This window comes from Rissa tridactyla, chromosome 2 (assembly GCF_028500815.1).
Source record: "Rissa tridactyla isolate bRisTri1 chromosome 2, bRisTri1.patW.cur.20221130, whole genome shotgun sequence".
Lineage (NCBI taxonomy): Eukaryota > Metazoa > Chordata > Aves > Charadriiformes > Laridae > Rissa > Rissa tridactyla.
Window position 1 is genome coordinate 163,047,827 of NC_071467.1, and position 20,179 is coordinate 163,068,005.

At 42.2% G+C, this 20,179-nt stretch overlaps 1 protein-coding gene across 5 annotated transcripts in view; it reads right to left on the bottom strand.

The window, feature by feature from the left end:
• Positions 1-2,158: 2,158 nt before the first annotated feature.
• The window catches only part of CRHR2 (corticotropin releasing hormone receptor 2), a 166,988-nt gene continuing 148,967 nt past the window's right edge, over positions 2,159-20,179 (bottom strand). For 4 of the 5 annotated variants that reach the window (XM_054192198.1, XM_054192195.1, XM_054192196.1 and 1 more), the window contains 3 exons: positions 18,103-18,238; positions 16,311-16,352; positions 2,159-3,317 (listed from right to left, as the gene is read on the bottom strand). In XM_054192198.1, the coding sequence (XP_054048173.1) occupies positions 3,177-3,317; positions 16,311-16,352; positions 18,103-18,238 (319 nt within the window). In that variant the 3' untranslated portion in view covers positions 2,159-3,176. Of the gene's footprint in view, positions 3,318-6,919; positions 6,986-16,310; positions 16,353-18,102; positions 18,239-20,179 lie in introns of all 5 variants that reach the window. The other variant, XM_054192197.1, reaches the window with a different exon arrangement.

A 20,179-nucleotide genomic window follows, 5' to 3' on the forward strand; every position in this document is an offset into this window, starting at 1 on the left:
ACCAGAAAGGGATACTGAGAGGGCAAATGCGAGCCTGACATCAAGCATACTGACACCAGTAAGAGTCCTTCCAGAGACTTGAAATGTATACCTAGAAAACAGACTGACGGTGACCACCTTGCAGAGGCAGAGAGCCCGCAGATTGTGTGCCTTAGCTTGTGGTTCCAGAGGAACCAGAACACGAGCTCCAGGGCAGATATTCCATTTCATTGCCGACCTGGAGGGTTTGGTGCCCACTGAAAGGTTAGGCAGCCCACAAACTAGTCATAGGTTGTCCACAGGGCAGCCACGTGCAGAAAAGCTAGAGCTCACTGTATATAATGTGAAGAGCTTTGGATTGAGCCCCATGTATCCAATCTCAGATAAGCAACCCTCATCTGGTGTAAATGATGTGCCTTCCGCTAGAAGAAAGGACAAAGCAGTCACCCCCTAGAACTTTGTCTGATATAACCTAGACTCTGCCTTTTTTTCTCAAATAAACCCCCCCAAACATGCTATGTTCAGAGTTACACACCTGTCTATTGCCATTGTTCTCCCTTGCTCTGCAGTCTCTGAGAAGACCAAAAAAAAAAAAAAGAAAAGCCACCCTCAAAGTAATTTTTTATTGCTCTTCCAGGGTAGGCTGATGGTAGAAATTCAAGTTTGATTTTCATCACAGTGCTCTAGAGAAAATGGGCTGTACCTGTCAGTTCCTCAGGCATGACAGACTTCAGAAAGTCTCCATGGCAAAACAAGTAGAGGTAGTGTACGTGTTAGCATGGTAATCACTTCAAAATTAACATGAGCAGTATCCCATTAATGGTTTATGTCCACCATGTTGGCTGGAAACAGGGTCCAGTGCTGGAAGGACCAAAAATCTCTGCTTTGGACATACACTAATTAGAAAAAGGATTATTATTTCTTTTTTTTTTTTGTGAAAATACACTCCTGGTAGCAACAATAACCTGCAATTTCTGACAGTATCTGCTGCATCGCAAATCCCTTTTTCATCTCATCCCAGGCTGGCCTAGAGACAGGGCAAACCCAGAGGTACTCAGTGCACGCATTTCTAACCTCTAGGTATATCTGTCCCTTCAAACACAAAATGCCAGGAGGCCGTGCATCGCTATTGTGATGCAGGCACCGAATAAAAGCACAGTTCTCTTTCATCAGACACTTCTGTTTCCCAGCTACCACAAAGAGGGTTTGGGTCCCTTTGCAGAACTCAGGGCACTGGCAGCTGGGAGTGGCACGGGGAGGCACGTTTCCAGTCTTATTTGTATCTCTGCCGCGCTGGGATCTATCATGCTAGTTGTCACGCCACAGGGAAGGCTACGCGAAGACTCTTCCCTGCTCTTCTTCTTTGGCAGAGATGACCAAGACCAGGCTGGATGGGGCTTTGAGCAGCCTGGTCTAGTGGGAGGTGTCCCTGCCCATGGCAGGGGGGTGGAACTAGGTGATCTTTAAGGTCCCTTCCAACCCGAACCATTCTATGATTCTATGATAGGTCTAACTAGACAGAATCTCAAATCTCCCTTCTACCTCCTCCCTCTGTTGTCTCATTGAGGTACACGAATCCAAATAAGAGTTAGGAGGGGGAAAAGTTAAAAAATTTTAATTTGTTAATTTAAATTTGCTCTGCATTGCCAATCAGCTCAAAGCTGAATGTGATCGAGCTGTTAGGACAGGATGCCTCCAAAAGCAGGGGATTAACATCAGTGTCCTCCAAGATACTTTCCAGCTCTGCTTAGTCCTGAAAACTAGAGAGACCACTTTAAATCTGGAGATATAAATCCAGCTTGTGCTGGAAAGTCCTCTAAAACATAGGAAGAAAATTCAGAATAAGCACGCTGAAGTGGAAAGAGCAAATTACTCCAGCACTGGTGAGATACAGGTGATGGAGAATATATTACACAACTTCCTTTTTACTTTCTGCTGTTGCAAAGCCCAACAGAGGCAAAAAGAGCTCAGAGGGAAAGGGATCCAGTGTAACACCATGAGCTGAGAAGGGAGACGGTTCAACTTTGCATTTAAATTCTCTTTTGCTCAGATTTTATCATGAGATTGTTCTTCTTATTGGCTCGTTATCAAACAGGATTTCTTGCTCTGATCTTAAATACAAAAACACGCTCAAGATAGGCGTCCTCTTCCTTTCCAGAGTAAAGAAAATGATGCCTGGTTTTATTGAAACCAACCCAGAGTAGTGTTTATTATTGAAAATATACAGTATTTTTGAACATCACATAAAAAGCCTAGTAGATACAACTGCTCTAGTTCAAAATGCTCAATAGATAATCTTTGTGCAGCACATAGCACTATCCTCATGATGCAAACATCCTCTTCTCATTATTATTTTTACAGTGCTTCCCTTTTATATTTTTTAAACCCAGAAAACATGTTCTGTTGTACTTCCCCACCCCAATCCTCTTAGCTGAAAAAAAACCACAGACTTTCCAAAGACTACTTACATTGTGTCGAAAGCGTGGGGCTAAGAGGAATAGGGATATTTTATAGAGCTATCTAGAGATACTGCTGTCCTTTTCCGAATTTTGTGTACGACCAGGACATGGCTCTTGCAAGGTGCCCTCTGTTAAACAGTCCAGTGATGTCCTGGCAAACTCCCAGTCTATCAAAGGGAGAAATGGGGAAGGCAGATACATTCGGATTTTTCACACCACCTTTCAGATGCTCTTTTTCTTGCTGCCACATGTTCTCAAATGACAGTTCTGCAGAGAGGAAATTTTTACAAAGAAACAAGAAAGAGACGGGCTATCTATACATCAAACTCTTGAAATCATCGGGAATCAATGTACAGGGTGAGATGGGCAGTATGTTAAAAAAAGTCTTTGCTCACCACAATACAGAATGGAAAAACAAAAAAAAAGACAGGAGAAAAAAAATCGATTGTTCCTGCCAGTGTGCTGTTTTTGACTTTGTATCGTGAACTTCCACAAGGTGCAGTCAGTGTTGAATCTCTTTCTTCTTTGAATCTGTTTCACCAGTGCCTACTTGAAGAGCTTTTGCCTTAAAGCAGCATCACAAATATGGGAGATGAGAGTCCACAAAAATATGATGGGCACCTCATTGCGATAGAGAGCAGTGCAGAATAAAGGAAGGAAGTCTGAAGAAAGGGTCTCGGGAGAATGAAGAAAGAACCCTGAAGGCCACCATGTGGTGCGTGTTATGTGTGGGTCATATCACACAGCTGCGGTCTGTTTGATGCTGTGGAAGCTGATTCGTGTCGGAGACGTAGGAATAGACATGGCACGTGCCACACGCACTCGGAGAGAGTGATGGTCTTGCCAGCGGTGCCATCTTTTCCTGGCAGCAGAACGGACCTGGTAAAAAAAAAAAAGGAAAGAACATGAACACTTAGAATACCCAGGTGTCCTCTGTAAAGGGACACTAGACAGCTCTGAGACAAACGATGATACGTGTCAAGCCAGTGAAACAGCCAGGGCTTGATTCAGCTGCCTAAACATGGGCATCTAGTTTGCTTGGTATTGTCCTGGGTACTGGACTCTGGGAAAAGCATGGATTTCACATATCTCATGTCTTATATCTGATGTCTTAAAATACCCCAGAGCATTTCAAATGGCAATAAATGCCTAAGCTTATGCGATTGAATCAAGCTTTCAAGATGGATGCACCTGACAGAGGTCTTAGAGGGACCTATCACAGGGCCTGTAGTTGCTCCTGCTTCCATTGTATATGAAGGGGAATCATAGATCATCTGACTAAACATTGGTGTCTACAATGCAAACACACCTCACCTAATCCCTGTGAGCATCTGGTATGGGCAGTGGGGAGCTACTCTACGATCAACAGAAGGTCATTCTCAAGCAGATTCTTCCAAATAGGCCAGATGAATCTTGAACTTTAAGTGTATATTTTCTTGCCTGAACCAAAGAGAGAGTCCAGGAGCTCTAGCTCAAATATAACGTATATAAGCAAGAGAAAGACAGGTGGTAGGAACTCTGTCCTCAAACACACTTGGAAGGAAAGCTTGAGATACTCCTAACATAGACTATAATCAATTCTTGCCAAATCATTGGCACAGAATACTCAAAGTCAGAAGCTGAAATGAAATATTTAGACCAATTGCTGGATATTCTTGTTGATCTCCCCTTACTGTAGAGATGAGCGCAATTCAGACCTCTAGCCTAGGCAGCTAGATAGGCCTACAAAATCAGGTGAGATGAATCTGGGCCCAGCTTCTTGGACAATCAATGGGTAATCGTGCTCATGACACTTGGAAAAGATGTTGACATGAAATCCAGCCAACTTTGAAATAAGACCATTTTTACATACAAGCTCTATATCAAGCCATGGCTTCCTTTGCCAAAACCACATTTGTTTAGAAGATGGGGTTATAAATAATAGAATGTAGGCATTACACCTCAGCTACTGACCCACAGTTCTCTTCCTGACCAAGAGAGAAGCAGTCAGTATGGTCAAAGGGTATGATTCATCCCCATCCTAAAGCAGATATCCAAACTAGGACAGATACTGTGGTCAGATGAAAAATACCTATTTCCTTTCATTATTTATAAAGTGAGCCCAGACAATCAGCTCTGCTTTAGATGATTTGATTATAAATTTAGCTAAATTTAGAAAATATTGATATCTTACCCTGAATGTTTTTCAGTCTTTAATGTACTTATTTTCACTGCATCCCTCAAAAGTAAAGGAGTGCTCTTCTCCCCATTTTACCACCGGCAGGCTAAAGCTTGGGTATTAATAGCAGTGATGTTGTTGTAGAGTAGACCTCAACATGGATCAGCTACCATGGCAACCGTACAAGACCTGGGATGAGCTTGCACAATCTGTGTGAAACCCATGCTGACACAGCTTCTCAGCTATCAGCACTTGAGGTAGGTGAAAACCATCCCGGGTCTATCTGTAATCACCACTGGGATTGAAAGGAAGATGGTGTTGAAACAAATTGTCCAAAGGTGCACAGCCACTGCTTTTCTCCATTTCTTTTAAAACTTGGGGCCTGTCTTCAGGTGCCGTTTGAAGTCTACTTAAAACATGAGGAACACACACTCCCCAACCACACTTCAGACCAGCTCCAACATGCTAACAGGTGCTTAAATGAGCTGATGAGCTCTAGCAGCAGAGATATTTCCCACCCAAACCATACACTGTCAGTATAAGGTGTCCTAGATGAACAGGAGTGATGGACTGATAGTTAAAATATACAACAGTTCATAAGGAGGACACGGAAAGGGCGGATCTGCACTCCTTCTCTCAGATGGTTTCAATCTTCCCATTTCTTGACGGGCCTTCGGGGACTTAGACAGACCCATAGTCTGTAGCACTACTACTTAGAAACTCTGCACTGTTGTGGTGTGGCACTTGCAATCCCTTCTCGCCGCCAGCTTTGTCACTGGCGAGAGGTTTGTGAGTATCAACTTGGAGAACAGTTTCTCAATTGCCCTCTTTGGTGCCTTGTCAGGGGAATCCTGAAGCTGGAAATCTGTCCTCCCCTTCCAGAAGGCGCAGATTGGGCAAAACAGACCTGAGGATCTCTTTCTCTGGATGTTTTCTTGACTGTGTGTGATCGGTGCTGTTTGATATGACACTTAAGCAGATGCAGATGTTTATAGTAAGGTGAGAAGAGTGCCACACTGGATTTCTTTCTTTTGATTTTGAATCAATGATTTGTTTCAACCTAAAATAATGTCGTTTACACTTAATAGGTGGGACAGACCCTAGAAAAATAAAAACTATGAGGGGACAGGATTGCTTGCATGGAGAAGAGTGACCATCGAAGTGAAAGAAGTATTGAAGACAGCACTGCCAGGAGGAGCATGACCATTGACCATCATGAATGAATTTGTGATGAGAATGAGAATAATATGGTAATTAATCCCAACAGTGCAGAGTGTTTCTGGAAGAGCCTCTCATTATGCAGCAGTAGGTACAACATGCCTTTGCTAGTTTCGAGATGGGGTTTGGTCAGTTTACAAAGTGAGTTAAATGAGATACTTATATGAGATAGCCAGAGTCATGATGGGCTGACTCAGCCATATGCTACTAGAGTAGAAGCCAGCCTGGACTGCTGACTTTGACTGCATCATCAAACTGACCTCACTGGCTCACTGAATCCTCCTGTTAAAGCACGAGAAACAGTGGAAAGAAGATCTGTCCTAGTGTTGCACTTTCCTAGATGCCCAATGCTTGCAAACCTATCACGATTCTACTTGGAGTGGCCAAGGGATAGTAATTTCTGATTCTGGATTTAAGGGTGCATATAATACACACCCGAAGGCAAATATACATGTGACAGAGTACATACAAGGAGGGGGATGCATCTCATCTGACAGCTTGATACCTACTCCTGGCCAATTATTTATGCTTTCAATATAGACAATGGAGAAAAGCAGATGATCTCCCTAAGGAGGTGACTTAGATATGTGGAATGAATAAGTCCTTGCTCCATCTTGCTCCTCTGAGTACAAAATCAGCTTAGCCAAGTGTTGGGCACCTAAGGCAAATGGTATAAGTAACATGTAACTTGTCAGAGGGGTAACCAGTGTCGTGAAATTGTCCCATGAAGAACATGGGACTTGCTCTGCGGAGGGATGTTGCTTCTCGAATGCTTATTTCTCCCCAGATGTCACCAGATGCTGAGATATTGTTAGAAAAAGTTCTTTCCTCCTTTCTGCTGCAGTGAAATTCACCCTTGTACAGGGAGGCTGTGATTCACTTAAGTCTTTCAAAGAGGTGAATTTCTTCATCTCAGGTGCAAAAGCAGAGAATAAATCTCTGTGTACGGCACAGTCTTGCTAAAGATGTTAACAGCAGACTGGCAGTGGTGTGATTTCAAATGTCCCAGGTGCCTCTACAGCAGCATTTCATTGGGTCATGAAAAGGGGTTGTCACCTGGTGGGCTTTTTGTGTTTCTGAGCAACTTGTGCGAACAGATACTTACTCAGCCAGTGAAGCCAGATTAGATTTATCATTTGTGCTTCAAACCAATCAAGTCAAAAAGAGTCACCTGGAGATAAAGACGTGAGTCTAAACAAGCAGTTGTCCGAATGGCTTTTATGATATGGTTTGCTTACAAGCTTTGAGAGAGGATAAAAAAGTAGTAACAAAAGTGCTGGCTTCTTGTACATCTGGAGCCATTCCTAATGGACTGGGCACATGGAAATAGACTCTGCACTTACAGGGGTGAGCGTAAAGCATTTCTTAATGACAGAATAATTTACTGCAATTAGGATGTGACCAGAGCACAAGCAGAAAAGGTTAAGCTCAAATTTCTCTCTTACAATTGAACTCAGAAACAAATGCTAGCTTAACTTTAGGTCAGGAAATAAAAAAGAGCACCAGCTGACTGCTATAATAACATGATAAAAAAGACACCATAAAAGCTATTATACAGCAAAAATGTAATAGAAAAAGCCAAAGCAAAATCGCAACTTCAAACCTGGTTGTTAATCTCCATGAGAGCAACTACACTTATCCCTTAAGCATTTGTAGCGTCAGTACCACGGCCTAGAGTCAGCATTAGCACATCTATGACCTGAAATTAACACCACTTGCCTGTAATAGCCCAAAGATGGGTACAGGCTATCATCAGTGGTTAAAGCTTAACAAGGAGTCTGGGGAATACAAACTATCAGCTTCACGTCTATGTAATGTTAGTTGCTTGAGATGACAAAGTTTATCCATGCTGCTGAGCAGAGAGCTCAGTTCTCTGTGTTGAGCCTTAGTCTGTCTTTTTCTTGCAAACAGTTACTTTCCCAAAATTACCCTTTTCAGCTCTTTGCACTTTGCGTACTGTGAATAATCACAGTTTCTGAACATGGGGTCAGATCAGATTTACCAACATATTTGTGCCTACAGAGTGTGGGCAGTGCCCTCAGCAGGACTGCGTTAGAGCAGTCAAGAGAAAGAATTCAGGTGATGGGATGGAGAAAAGTCAGTGGGTAGAAGTTTTTCTTTCCTGATTGCATCACCTAACCGAGGAGCTCTCAGTCTTTTGGATCACATCTGACAATCACTAGAAACCACTTCTGATCATAAAAATTGTTAAAAAGCTCTCCTCAGAAGAAAAAGAACAACTAAAAGAATGGAAGAGATGGAGAGAAGGATGGAAACATGCAGAGAAGGTTTGCTTTGGATAAAATAGACATGAACTTCGTATTGCTATTACTTATGCTAGGCCAACTTCTTGCAGCCATCAATTAGAAATGACCTGAAGAAAGAGCCTTTAGCAACAATAAAAATCAGGTTTTGGAAGCAATGTCATGTCCTATTAACAGAGAGGAAGAATGCTTGATCCGTTCACACAGTGCTTAGAACAAAAGGGCTCATTCACTTGGGGTTTCTTGATGTAATACTAAAATATAATAGTAGTAATGTAGGTAAAAAGGAAGGGTCTGATAAGAAGAGTAGGATTAAATGAGCTGTCATGGTAATGGAAGCTGGAAGTAGACTATCAGGACACTGCTGTACTCTGTCCCCAGAGAACGGCTCTCACATGAAAGTGGTAAAAGTGAGGGGCAGAGGGACAACAGGTACTCTCTGTCTATAGAATAATCATGGTGTTCAGCAGTATGTGCCTACATAACCCTAATTAAGTTCTTGCATTGCTCATGTGCAACTTTTTAGTCCCAGAAAACCTTAACCAAAGGCAAATGAAATAAATAAAAAAGGTCTATATAGATCTCAATGGCCTTTGAGACAGACCGATTTTTGCTCCATGAAAACAGGTTTCAGTGACGAATTCATCAAGCTCCACCTACACTTAAGCACCTTTGTGGCATGTTTCAGATCCTTGTACTGCAGTTGGAGGTAACTGGAGAACAAGTCTGGACTTTAAACATCTTTGGTTAGGAACGGCAGTGCAAATTGTGGAAAAGTTGATGAAGATAAATTCAATCTTATTGTAAGCTACAGATGAACAAGAGGGACTTTCAAGCAAAGCCCAGATCAGCAAAAGGGAACTGGCTATGCAGACTTTAAATTTCAAGACACTGGTCTCACTGTGTCTGCCTGCAGTGTAAGCCACTTCCATGAAGCTTCTGAAGCCCTGGCCTCTCTCCGTACCAAGCAGGACGTAGGAAAGGCCATAAGGTATTGGCAACAGTTCATCAAAAAGAGACAACTAAAATAGGTCAGTTGAAATCTATCCTCAATTGCGTGAATCGTTGCCTATAAATGAAGTTGACGGCGATCAGCTCAACTGCATATGTGTATGTATTAGATGTCTAATGTTAGGGGGATAAGTCCCATCCATTACATAGCAGAACTTAAACTAACATAAGGCGATGCCTTACATGATTCCTTGAAAGTTTTCCAAAGAGTTAGAATGTCCCTCAATGGAGGAGGGGCAGGAATTGCTGGATTTAATAGTAAATGCTGTGAAGAAGCCTATGGGTCAAGGATCCACATCCGTGCAGTGCATCCTGAGTGGAAGCAAAGAAATAGAACAGCCTAGGCACAGAGGCCGTTAGACTGACAGACCTGGGGATCTGCAGATGAGGAATGCCAACACTCTCAGAGAGATAGGACTGAGCCTTTATCTACTTTTTGTAAATAAAGTACATCTCTGAGCAGCTACACGTATGTCCTACAGCCACCTCTCACCCTATCGGTATGGCTTTACATGGCTCCCAGTACAGACAAACTCTCAGGCCAAAGATGCTCAAATTACCGTTAGACAAAAAATTGAACCAAACATCTCTATAAATATGCTATTATCAGTGGTTAATCCTCCAAAGGTACGGAAGGGATTTAGCCAAAACGATCCACAAGGCTCAAAGGAAACAAAAACGAAGCTCAGGTGGAACTTCTTTCTTTTTTTTTTTTCCCAAATAGCCTACATCACACCACTATTTTATGTAACATTGTTAAGTTTCTTTTTCTCCCTAAAAAAATTAGCCTGCTTACCTCGTCTGCGATTCATTTTTTTTTTGCCAGAGTCTTTGGCAGCAATTCCGTACAACCTGGTAGCAAGTGGATAGTTTTGCAGCACCTGCCAGACTGGGATGTTGCAGTTTTATTTCTAAGATCACAACAGCACAATTTTGCTATCATTATATAACTGTTCTAGAAGCTGGAGTTCTGACTAGTTATAAAGATTTGCCACACATTTTAAGGAGGAAGCAAATGACACTCCTTTCTTCTGGGCCACAAAGGACCAGAACTAACCACTAGACAGGGAGTCCATGAATACAATTAGCCCACCTCAAGCCTCTGTGATTTTGTTGTGGAGTGCTCTGGAGTCACGCTCACAACAGCAGTGGTGTAGTGAACAGGAAGATGGAGTGGGGAAGGACCCTCAAACCAGCTCCTACCTTTTACCATGCCTGGACTTCTCATTTTTCTCTCTCTGGCAGGACACCAGTCTGAAGAAACCTACTGGAGTCACAGCAATGAAGGTGACTTTCTACCAGAACACATCTTGGTGTGGAAGATGGGTACTGAGAGAAGACTGCAGTCCTTTAATGAACTGCTGCCTGGTGGTCCCAAAGGGAAGGTTTGATCCCTTTGGTTGGCTCTATATTGACCAGGCATCCTCCATCCATTGACCAGGGGCATTTAGGAATAGAACTCATACTCACACCGTTGGGCACCTTTGCTCAGAAAGCAATCATTGTGAGAGATAGAATTAAACTTCAGCCCTCTAGTCCAACCCCATATTCGTATTTATTCAGTGATTTGAAGGAATGCTTAATGCACGCCCTTTGGGCTCAGAATGATTAATGTGAAGTCTGCTTAGATTGATGGGCAGGTGGATGACTAACCATTTAGAAGGTGATTCATAGCTGGCAATTATAATGAATAGCCTCCTAAGATGATCAGATCAAAGTAAGCCACTTTGAGCTTAATAGATTTTGAGAGACAGACAGAGCCCGGGTACAGGGTCAACACACAAAAAAGTAAACATATTTATCCTTGCCTTGCACCTAGTTGTGAGAGTAATTTACAGTGCCATCTAACCAAGTAACTTGCTCTATTCCTCTCTGGTTATGGTTTCTCTCTAGGTCAGCTAATTGCTTTCCATTTTAAATGCTCATTCATAGCTGATTATCCATATTGACCAGACAATAATAGAATATGAGGCCTGCTTGAGCTGAGAATTCATGCTTTGCAGGATGAATTCAGGCATAGGCCTTGCTATCTATGTACGCCTCCAGGACACGGTTAGAAATGAAGGATGGCCACCTTACTATGGACGTAGGATTCATGAATTATAGAATAATTAAGGTTGGAAGGGACCTCAGAAGGCCTCTAGCCCAATGCCATATTCAAAGCAAGTCCAGCATAGAAATTTTATCCAGCTTTGAAATTTTGTCAAGGTCTTATCCAGTCATTTTGATTACATCCAAGGACAGAGATCTTTCTAGCACTTAAACATCCTCACTATGATTTTTTTCACCATGTTCAATCAGCATTTCCCTTGTTTCCTTCACTCAGTTTGATAGTGGAGACTGCTCTTCTCTGTCTAGCCCTTCAAGCACTATCACTTCATAAATCTGGGTAATTCTCACACACAGTCAACCTTCATTCACAAGCACCCCGTTAAGGTACAGCTGTGTTATTTTCTCCCATTATGGTTGGTAAGGTTTCCAAGGTCCACAGAACTCTGAGGGGTCAGCACTGGTGGTTATTGGAAATGACATGAAGCACCTAATAACAAGGATAAGTGTTCTCTGGAGGCAGGCATCCTTCCTCCATTATCCTTGTTTCCGTCGTGTCTTTGTTGAGGTAGCAGGAGTCAAGCCAGCCACTTCCACCAGTGAAGTTCTCATTCCTCTGGAGGTTTACCAGCAGTTGGCTGGAAATAGTTTATTTCCTTTTCTGGGAGATGCTGCAGCATCTTAGATCTGATGTCCTCCCCTCCAGACTCCAACAAACAGCAGCCATAAGACCAAAGGTAACACAACCATACAGGACGATATATTTGCAGTATGAAACACTATAAACACATTCTTTCCCTCTCTCTCTGAAATACTTTGTTTCCTTTGAGAAGAAAACCATCACTAGCAAGACGGTCCAGCTGAGGAGGGTGGTACCACACTAGAAAGGGACCTCGAGGGAAGATCCATCTTTGGAAGATGCTTTATCTGGAATCATTCAAAGAGAGGACAGAAATGCTGGGAGTGCTGTACCCATCTGCCTGTGAGCAGAAGGTGCGTACTAAAGAACTGAAAGAAGTCCCTAGAGATAAAAGTATGAAGAACCCTTAAGAGAGCTGTGAGCTTAGAGATCGACAAAGAGTGATTATCATGGTAGTGAGTGTCACTGCTGCCTTCTGTTGTCTTCCCTTGATGCTCTCCTATGAAAACCCAAAGGTGATAATTGTCTTCAGTGAGCCTCTTTTGGTACTGAAACTGTAATGAATATTTTTCCTGGGTTTCATATCACGTAAACAATTATAAGGCTACTCTACATATGCCTAAAGACTACAACCTTCACTGAGCCTTTTTTCAGTTTCGGGTCTGGCTGTGACCTGGATAGGATAGCGATATTTTTATCCAGCATTCAGTTCTCAAGATCGTTATCAGAAAAATCAGAGGTACCACGTGAGATGAACCCCACACCAGACACCCTTTTGAAAGACAGGCTTTAGTTAAACACATGCTATCAAGTTCAGTTCCTGGATGGAATCCGTCACCTTGTACTACAGAGGCTGAAGAGACAATTTAGTGGTTTCTGTGGATCTATACTCTCATCCAAGCTTACATAAGGATGAGATACCATGAAAGCATATCCCTGATTATACATTATTATCTTGTTATAAGCAAACTGATCTAGGTAGAATAAATTTCATCCACCAAAAAAACCTAAAGATTTTTTAGTGAGCTGCAATAAAAATTGTCCAACAGGAGTTTTGGGGAAATGCGTTCTCTTCGTCACAGTTTCAAGCCATTGTATATATCCTTGTTCCAAAAAACTCCATCTTAAAGTTTGGGTTTTTTTTAATCGAGTTTTATATGAAACTAAATTCAGTCTTGTGATCTGAGCTGACAGAAAATATTTTGAAGAGCATCTTGATTTTTGCAGTCATTGAAAACGAAGTTCACAATCTGCATTCGTTCTTTTTAAGTGGTATTTAATGTAAATGCATACATATTTTTCATTATGCCATTTTTATTAACATTTAAAATTCTCAGAACCCTCTCATCCTCAATTTACGTGGAAGTCCAGAGATGCTCTTTACCACTCAGATTAAATGAAATTTGCATATTTCTGCCCTCTAGTGCAAGCAGATTTTCTCTTTGTCCAAAAAATACAACTTTTTCTCCATAAAGTCTCTAGACAAATCAATATGAGTCAAGTGTCAATGGCCTCTCATGCCTATCCATGGCACACACAGTTTGTTCAAAACAGCTTCAGAACTTTTCAGAAGCAATAAAACATAAAAACCCGACATCTTTGTTTTTATTAAACCTCCTTAGGTTCACTGGAATAACTTGTGTATCATATTTTGGCTTGGAAAGACATCCATATTCAAAATCTGAAGGATTGTATCTCTAGTAAAAGGGCTCGAATGATACACACTCTCTCAAAACCTAGCCCATTGGATTAATTCTCACTGCAGCCAACAAAGCTAGTCCAACATCTGGGTGAAAAACTGTTTGTTGTGGAAATGAGGGAAAGGGAGATGTTTATATTCCCAGGTCAAATGCCTGCTCCAAAGCATAAGGAAATAAATTTGTCCCATCAGCTCATTTTATGAGTATTTATGAGTATTATGAGCTTTATGAGTAGGTGGAGATCTAGGGATAAGCACTATCACAAAAAAGAGCTTTTATATACTATAAGATGGATTTTTTTTTCTGGACAATGTGATTACAAATGCAGAAAGCTCTGAAAATTCCCTGAATTGGCTACTTGTTTCTAAGCTGTGAAGAGCTGAAGCTAGAGCAGAGTAGGAAATTCCATGCTTTAAACCTTTATGATACTTTAAAAACATTCCCACAGTACTTTAAGATGAGTCCAAAGCCCTTTCACAGTTTTGAAGTAGACAATGCTGCAATATCTGGGCGGTTTAGACATATGTAACATCTCAAAGACGTAGTTAGGGAGTTCCATGGTTTAGCCAGTCAAGTGGAAGTCGCACATCAGATGTAAACATATAGCTACAGGGAAGATTTCATTCACAAATTCAGCTATTTGTAGGTATCTACATGTCAACGGAGTGCCTAGGCATGCATTATAGTCAGTGGAGAGATAGTCCATACTGTCAGGGAAGACTAGAGTTGTTCAGGTGAGCAAATGGAGGTGCCTATCGTAGGCTAAGCTGATAAAAAAATGATTGCATTGACTGGCTTGAATTAGTGACATAGAGAGCTTGTGCCATTTGAGAAGCCCCACTGTATCCTTCTTGGCTTCCCACTTCCCAGTCGGAAGGTGTGAATCTTCTGTAGATCCCGTATCATATCTGGTAGACCCATGTGGATACCTCAGATACTCTGTAGCCTCTCAAGTGGCACTAGATATCTATGTTTAGGGAAATGAGTAAAGATCACCTAGATCACCCAAGTTGGTGTTTTAACCTTGAAATGCCCATTCAAACTGTAACAGCAGTGTGATATAGCTGGGAAAATCAGTTATGGAAATCATTCCAGATCTGCTAGTAGATTGTTATCAAGACACGGAAGAAGCACATGAGGTGAAGTGTCCTGCCTTTCAAGAAGCCTAATTATGTCTTAACTCATTTAAGTTACAGGAGATGGGAATTTGGCTCATGGCCTTGGACAGAGAACTTCAGACCGCTGTAGTGAAGGAGATATTTCTTGTGCTACAAGACAGCTGAAAGAATGCCAGAACCGCCAAAAAAGTGAAAGCCTGGTATGAAAAGCCAACAGGCCCTAGCCCAAGTGCACAAAATGGAAGTGCACTAGGGGGATACAAAGTCCTGACCAACCATGAAATCATGTGGCCCAGGTTCAAGCCCCTGATGTTCACTGTGGCACCAGTGAAAAGAAAAAAAAAAAAAAAAAAAAAAAGAGGGAAAAAAAGGCAGGAAAAAAGCCTGCTGTCTACAGGAAGATTTTCCTTCTGCATTAACAGCGTTAAACTGATGAACATGATGAGTACTACTGAAGGGACATGCCAGACTTCTGGTGCCTTTAACCTCATCAGATTGTGCAGCACAGTGGCCCACAAAAACAAAGTATGGTCACAAGCAACTCAGATACATGGCAAGGTTTTGAGGTAACTGTAGTCCCACAGTTAAGGTGCCTGTACTTTTTGGGGAAGGCTTGACCTCCCTACTTATTGAGAGGCAAACGGAGTGGCCAGAATTTATTGAAGGAAAGTTGGAAAGAGAACTGAGAACACTCTGCTGCCAGTATGTAGAAGTGGCACGTTCCTACCCTGAGAAAGCAGTGTTGCTTCTTGTTAACAACACCTCAGATTAATGAGGAAGAGAGGAAATGAAGAAAAGCAATAAAATAAAATAAAATAAAATAAAATAAAATAAAATAAAATAAAATAGGGGTGCTTCATTGGCTGAAGCATAGAAAATGTTGCAGAGCAGCTGAGTGAGAAGACACGTCCATTCTTTCTCATGGTGCCACACAGGGAGCCCCACAATGAAATTAAGAAGCAGCGCATACAAAATATAAATCAATACAGCAGGAATAATTAAGACATGGAATTAATTTCTGCAGTAACCCAAATTTTAACTGGACAAAGATGACATGCTGCAATGCTGGTAAATGAGACACTGGCAGTACAAGCAGTAGAAATGATATAAATCTTTATGCACTTTGGGGTGTAAGCCGAACACCAAGGGATATTAGTGAAACATTTCTTGCTTGAGTAACAGTACCTAAAATTTATTCTGAGGAGCAAAACCAACCCTGTCCCCAGCCCTCTTTTCTGAATGCCATAGGTATTGATCACTCAGAGATAAATATCCACACAGAAACGCTAACTCACCCAACTCAGCAGGGCAATCCCGTTATAAAAATGGGTCACCTGCAGCACACCCTTAATGAGAGCCCAGCTCAGAAGTAATGTTCGTGTATGCCCAGAAATCATATTTTAAATTAATGAGACACTTCAAAGAAGTCTTAAACTAAAGAACAAAAAAAATTATAATCTGATAAGACTTCTTTTCCTCTGCCCTGACCTCCCAGGGAATAACCTGAATTTGATAAAGCTTTGTGAACAAAGGACACCCAAAAATGAGGTCTGGGAAACTCAGAGGCACATTAACAGAGGCACATTCTGCAAGAGCAACAGACTGATGGGACTGTGACCTCTTGTAAAAACACCTCATGTCTCTGTAATCAGGCATTCAAGTAGGTTCAACCTCCCAAGAATTAATTACACTGACAGCAGGGGACACTACTTACCTCACCATTCAAGAAGCAGTAAAATACTGACACAAAGAAACCCTGGAAAGAATAGAAAGCAGTCAATTATTAGGTAAGTATTTTACCACGCAAAATCGGGGATGGAGCTTTATCCTGGGCTCATCCTGAGCAAAGCCACAATCTTGTTGAGATCATCCACTTCTAGACAGATGAAATCTTTACCCTACAACTTTATGAGTGTCTTGCAGCTCACAGGTGAGATATGAGAGCTAGAATCTAGACAGCCCTTCCACTGATAGAGGGGATTGCCACTTCAGTTGTCCTAAACCATGTCTAGAGCTTCCAGCTGCCTCCCCAGAATGGCACAGACCCCTCACAGGTGCTATGTCATGCCTGCCGGCTCTTTGAGGATGTCGCAGACACTTCCAGGGCGCTGTGAAATGGCTTGAGATGGTCTTGTGTGGGCAAGTATGTCATCAGGTTGCTTACATTCATCTGAGCTGAATTGCCCTGTGGCATCTATTGACAGCAGTGACTAGACCCCTGTAATGACTGCAAAGATTGTAATGACCATAATGGAAGCTCAGACGACAACATGATGACACTTTCATCTCTAGCCCTGTGAGTGGAAGCCTACCCATTCTGCTTCCAGCAATGGACTGTAATTACTGTCACCATACAGGAGAGATTCCCTGTGCTTGCTTTCTTACATATGCCTTCATAACACTAACAATAAAATAAGCAGTGTAGCAGTTTTTGAGACACTGAGCATCAGCAGATAAAAAATACAATTAATTTTAGGGAATTAATAATGTGGATTGTTTCACTGGTAAAGGCTAAAGGTTCTTTGTTCACAGATTAAAAGGGATATTTTTCATTTTGGATATTCAGTTGTGATTTCTGGTGGGATGCTCGGTGTTTCAAATCTAAATATGCAATCAGTAAAAACAGTAATCCAAAGATCAAAACTTTTGTAAACCATAACCCCAGATTTGGCTTGACAGAATGCGTGCTGTATATTTGTATTGATATCCTGCCTATCAGAGTGCTTGTTCCTGCAGATATCAGAGGTAAAACATTAATGCCAAACATAGTTCCACCCTAGTTCAAGAAGGCTTTTAAGCAGAGGTAAAGCTGTTGGACACACCTAAGCAGAAATGTGTGGCTAAACACCATTCAAGGTCTTCAGTCACTTTTGGTTTTGTGTGAAATCCAGAAAGATGGGGCAATTAATCATGTCCCACTACCTTCTACATCCTGGCAGAACTCCTATTAAATTCAGGAGAGAGAGGAGATAGGTAGGAGTTCTCAGTTGGTACGGTCCAGTGGCTGAGTGCAGGCACCATTGCACGAGAGCTGGAGCGGGAGGCCGGGGAATATAGCTAACGTCTTAATCAAGCGAGCCCAACAGGTAGAAGTCACTTCCCTTTGTTTGGGCAACATCTTGTCTAAGTCTCAGCTCACTGTCTGCTCTGTGAAGACAGAGGTGCCTTGGGAGAGTGATTCATCATCCTCTCTCAGGCAGTTTAGGATAGAATGAAACATCATTTCTGTCTCCTTTGACTTTAGACGGAGCCCCAGTGAGGAGCTGTAGCTATAGACTGAATGTAGTGCTGATGTTAAGGGAGATGAATCCCCCCAGTACACACCTGAGAGGAGATCTCCACTCCATAAGACATGCTTATATATCTATTACATAAGCACGACCAAAGCTGAGCTATTTTCAACTAATATTTCTATCATGGACTTCATTGCCGTAAGTTTCATAGCTGCAAAGCACTAAGAATCCTTTCAACAGTACCTGACACCAGCTGTAAACTTGCTCGCTTACCTGAAAAGACTGCAGGAAGGAATTGAAATAGATGAAGACGATCTGGGAAATGTCATCTTCACCAGGGTTGACAAAGAAAAGCATATAGGTGATGCCTAGCAGAGGCAGAAGAACTAACGTGGCCTTGACTGCCTTCCTGTGGGCAGGAAACAGAAAACACGCGTGAACACAAGAAAGAACAACTGCGTTATCTGTACCGCTGTAGGCTGCCGCTCTCGAGGCATGCTGCTAGAGCACGTGCTGGGGACAGCAGGGGAAGCCTATACTCGCACAATGACCAAATAATTTAAGCTTTTTCTCAGGAGGACATCCAGATTTTAGACACTTCTAGCCTGCCTGCACAGGAACAGTCCCAGGGTTCGTGACCAGCTTATTCTGTAACCCCAGGCGGAAGCTCCTGGTGTCCTCAGGCAATGAAGAACTCAGTTTTCTCGGGGCTCAGGAAAGGATATTTAAGGGAGCCTGACCACAAGTCCGAAAGGCTGGTTAGAGTTTAGCACGGGAGCAAGGAAAGAATGACAGCCTCCACTTTGGGTTGAGAAGGCACAGGTGAGTTTGCTAGTTAAGACTTTCTCACCAGTGTCTGACCACTTGGAGAAACATGTTCTGGGAAAGCCTTTGCCTTTGATTCCTGTTATTTGTCCCCACACCCCGAACTCCAGGGTACAAATGGGAACCTTTTTTATATCCTTCCCTTTCTCTCACTTCTTCCTCCAGACACTTTTCTGTCCTATTAGTGAGACTTGCATTAATCTGAAGGCTTGAGACTCTCTGCAGGTTTGGTGAGTGATTTCTTATACCTCAGGGTGATGTGGTAAGCACACAACTTAGCTGCTGACCAGGGCAGGAATGCTGTGCCCATGAGACCTGCTCTATGCCCATCTTTTGATTATGTCCGGAGTGTAAATGCTTTCTCTCTCTCTGCAACACCTACACACCCAACTCAATTGCTCAGGGCTGTCTTATAAATAATAAACAAGCAGGTGGTGCACAAGGAACCACAAGTGATTATTAACAGAATTATTAGGGGCTAATCTTTATTGTTGGTGCCATAATAGTGTCTTGGGATGTCAACTGCAGAACAGCACCTTAGATACTGTGCAAACACAGAAGGCTGCAATTTTGCTAAGTCTGTATAAATCTCTGTATAATGCCGTAAAAGGCAGATAAAGACAGGTAGGTAGGCAGGCAGGGGAGCACAAAAACATTGCCGGTGTCAGGATAGAGTGACATTCTTAACAAAGTGGCTGCCACTTCATTTAATACTTGCTTAAGAAACGTTTGGAGTACTCAGCTTTAGACCAGTAAGGCTTGCCACAGGCTCTCCTGCAATTATATGGCTTTCTATTTAGGCTGTGAAAAAGAAGATTCCCACCCAGAGCTTGTAGCGAGGATAAGATCACCGTCATCTGTTCAAGGATGAGGCAGTTACTTTAGATTGCTTCAGAATCTAATATTTCTAATGCTCCCTGCAAACTGCAGAAGGGATAAAAATGTACCGAGATTTGAATCAGGGCTTTTTCATTCTAGTTTTAGTTTAATGGCATGAGGTTTGAGCATGAAAAAAGGGGTGTTTTTCTCCTTCATTTCTCAGGAAATGTGCAAAGAGTCTGAAGAAGAAAACACTGCATTAACTTTACATTTGTCCCCAAACCTCAGACAGGAGTAAAAGGAAGGAATCAGGCAAAACAACAAAACGCCATGACTGCGGCAAAACTGCCTCCAAACGTAAGAGCAGGCTGATTTGAGGACATCAAGATTCAAGCCTGAGCTTGATACGCTGAGATTTTATCTAGAAATGATTTAGAGGATCGTGACCCATCTTACTCCACAAAAACTGTGCTGTTTCCCAGTGTGAGGTCCTGTCTGTCCATAAATGCTCCAAACACTTTGCAAGATACTGCAAATGGTGAGAGAATAAGGGCAGTCAGCATCTCCTGATCCCTAAGAATTTGCTTTTGGAGTGTTTAGGCTGATGCATACCAGAACGGACCAGGCCACCTTCCTTCTACTGTCCTGGGATAAACATTCCTGTTTTCTCCTTTCTGCTATACTAGTGCTGGTGAGGTTGCACAGT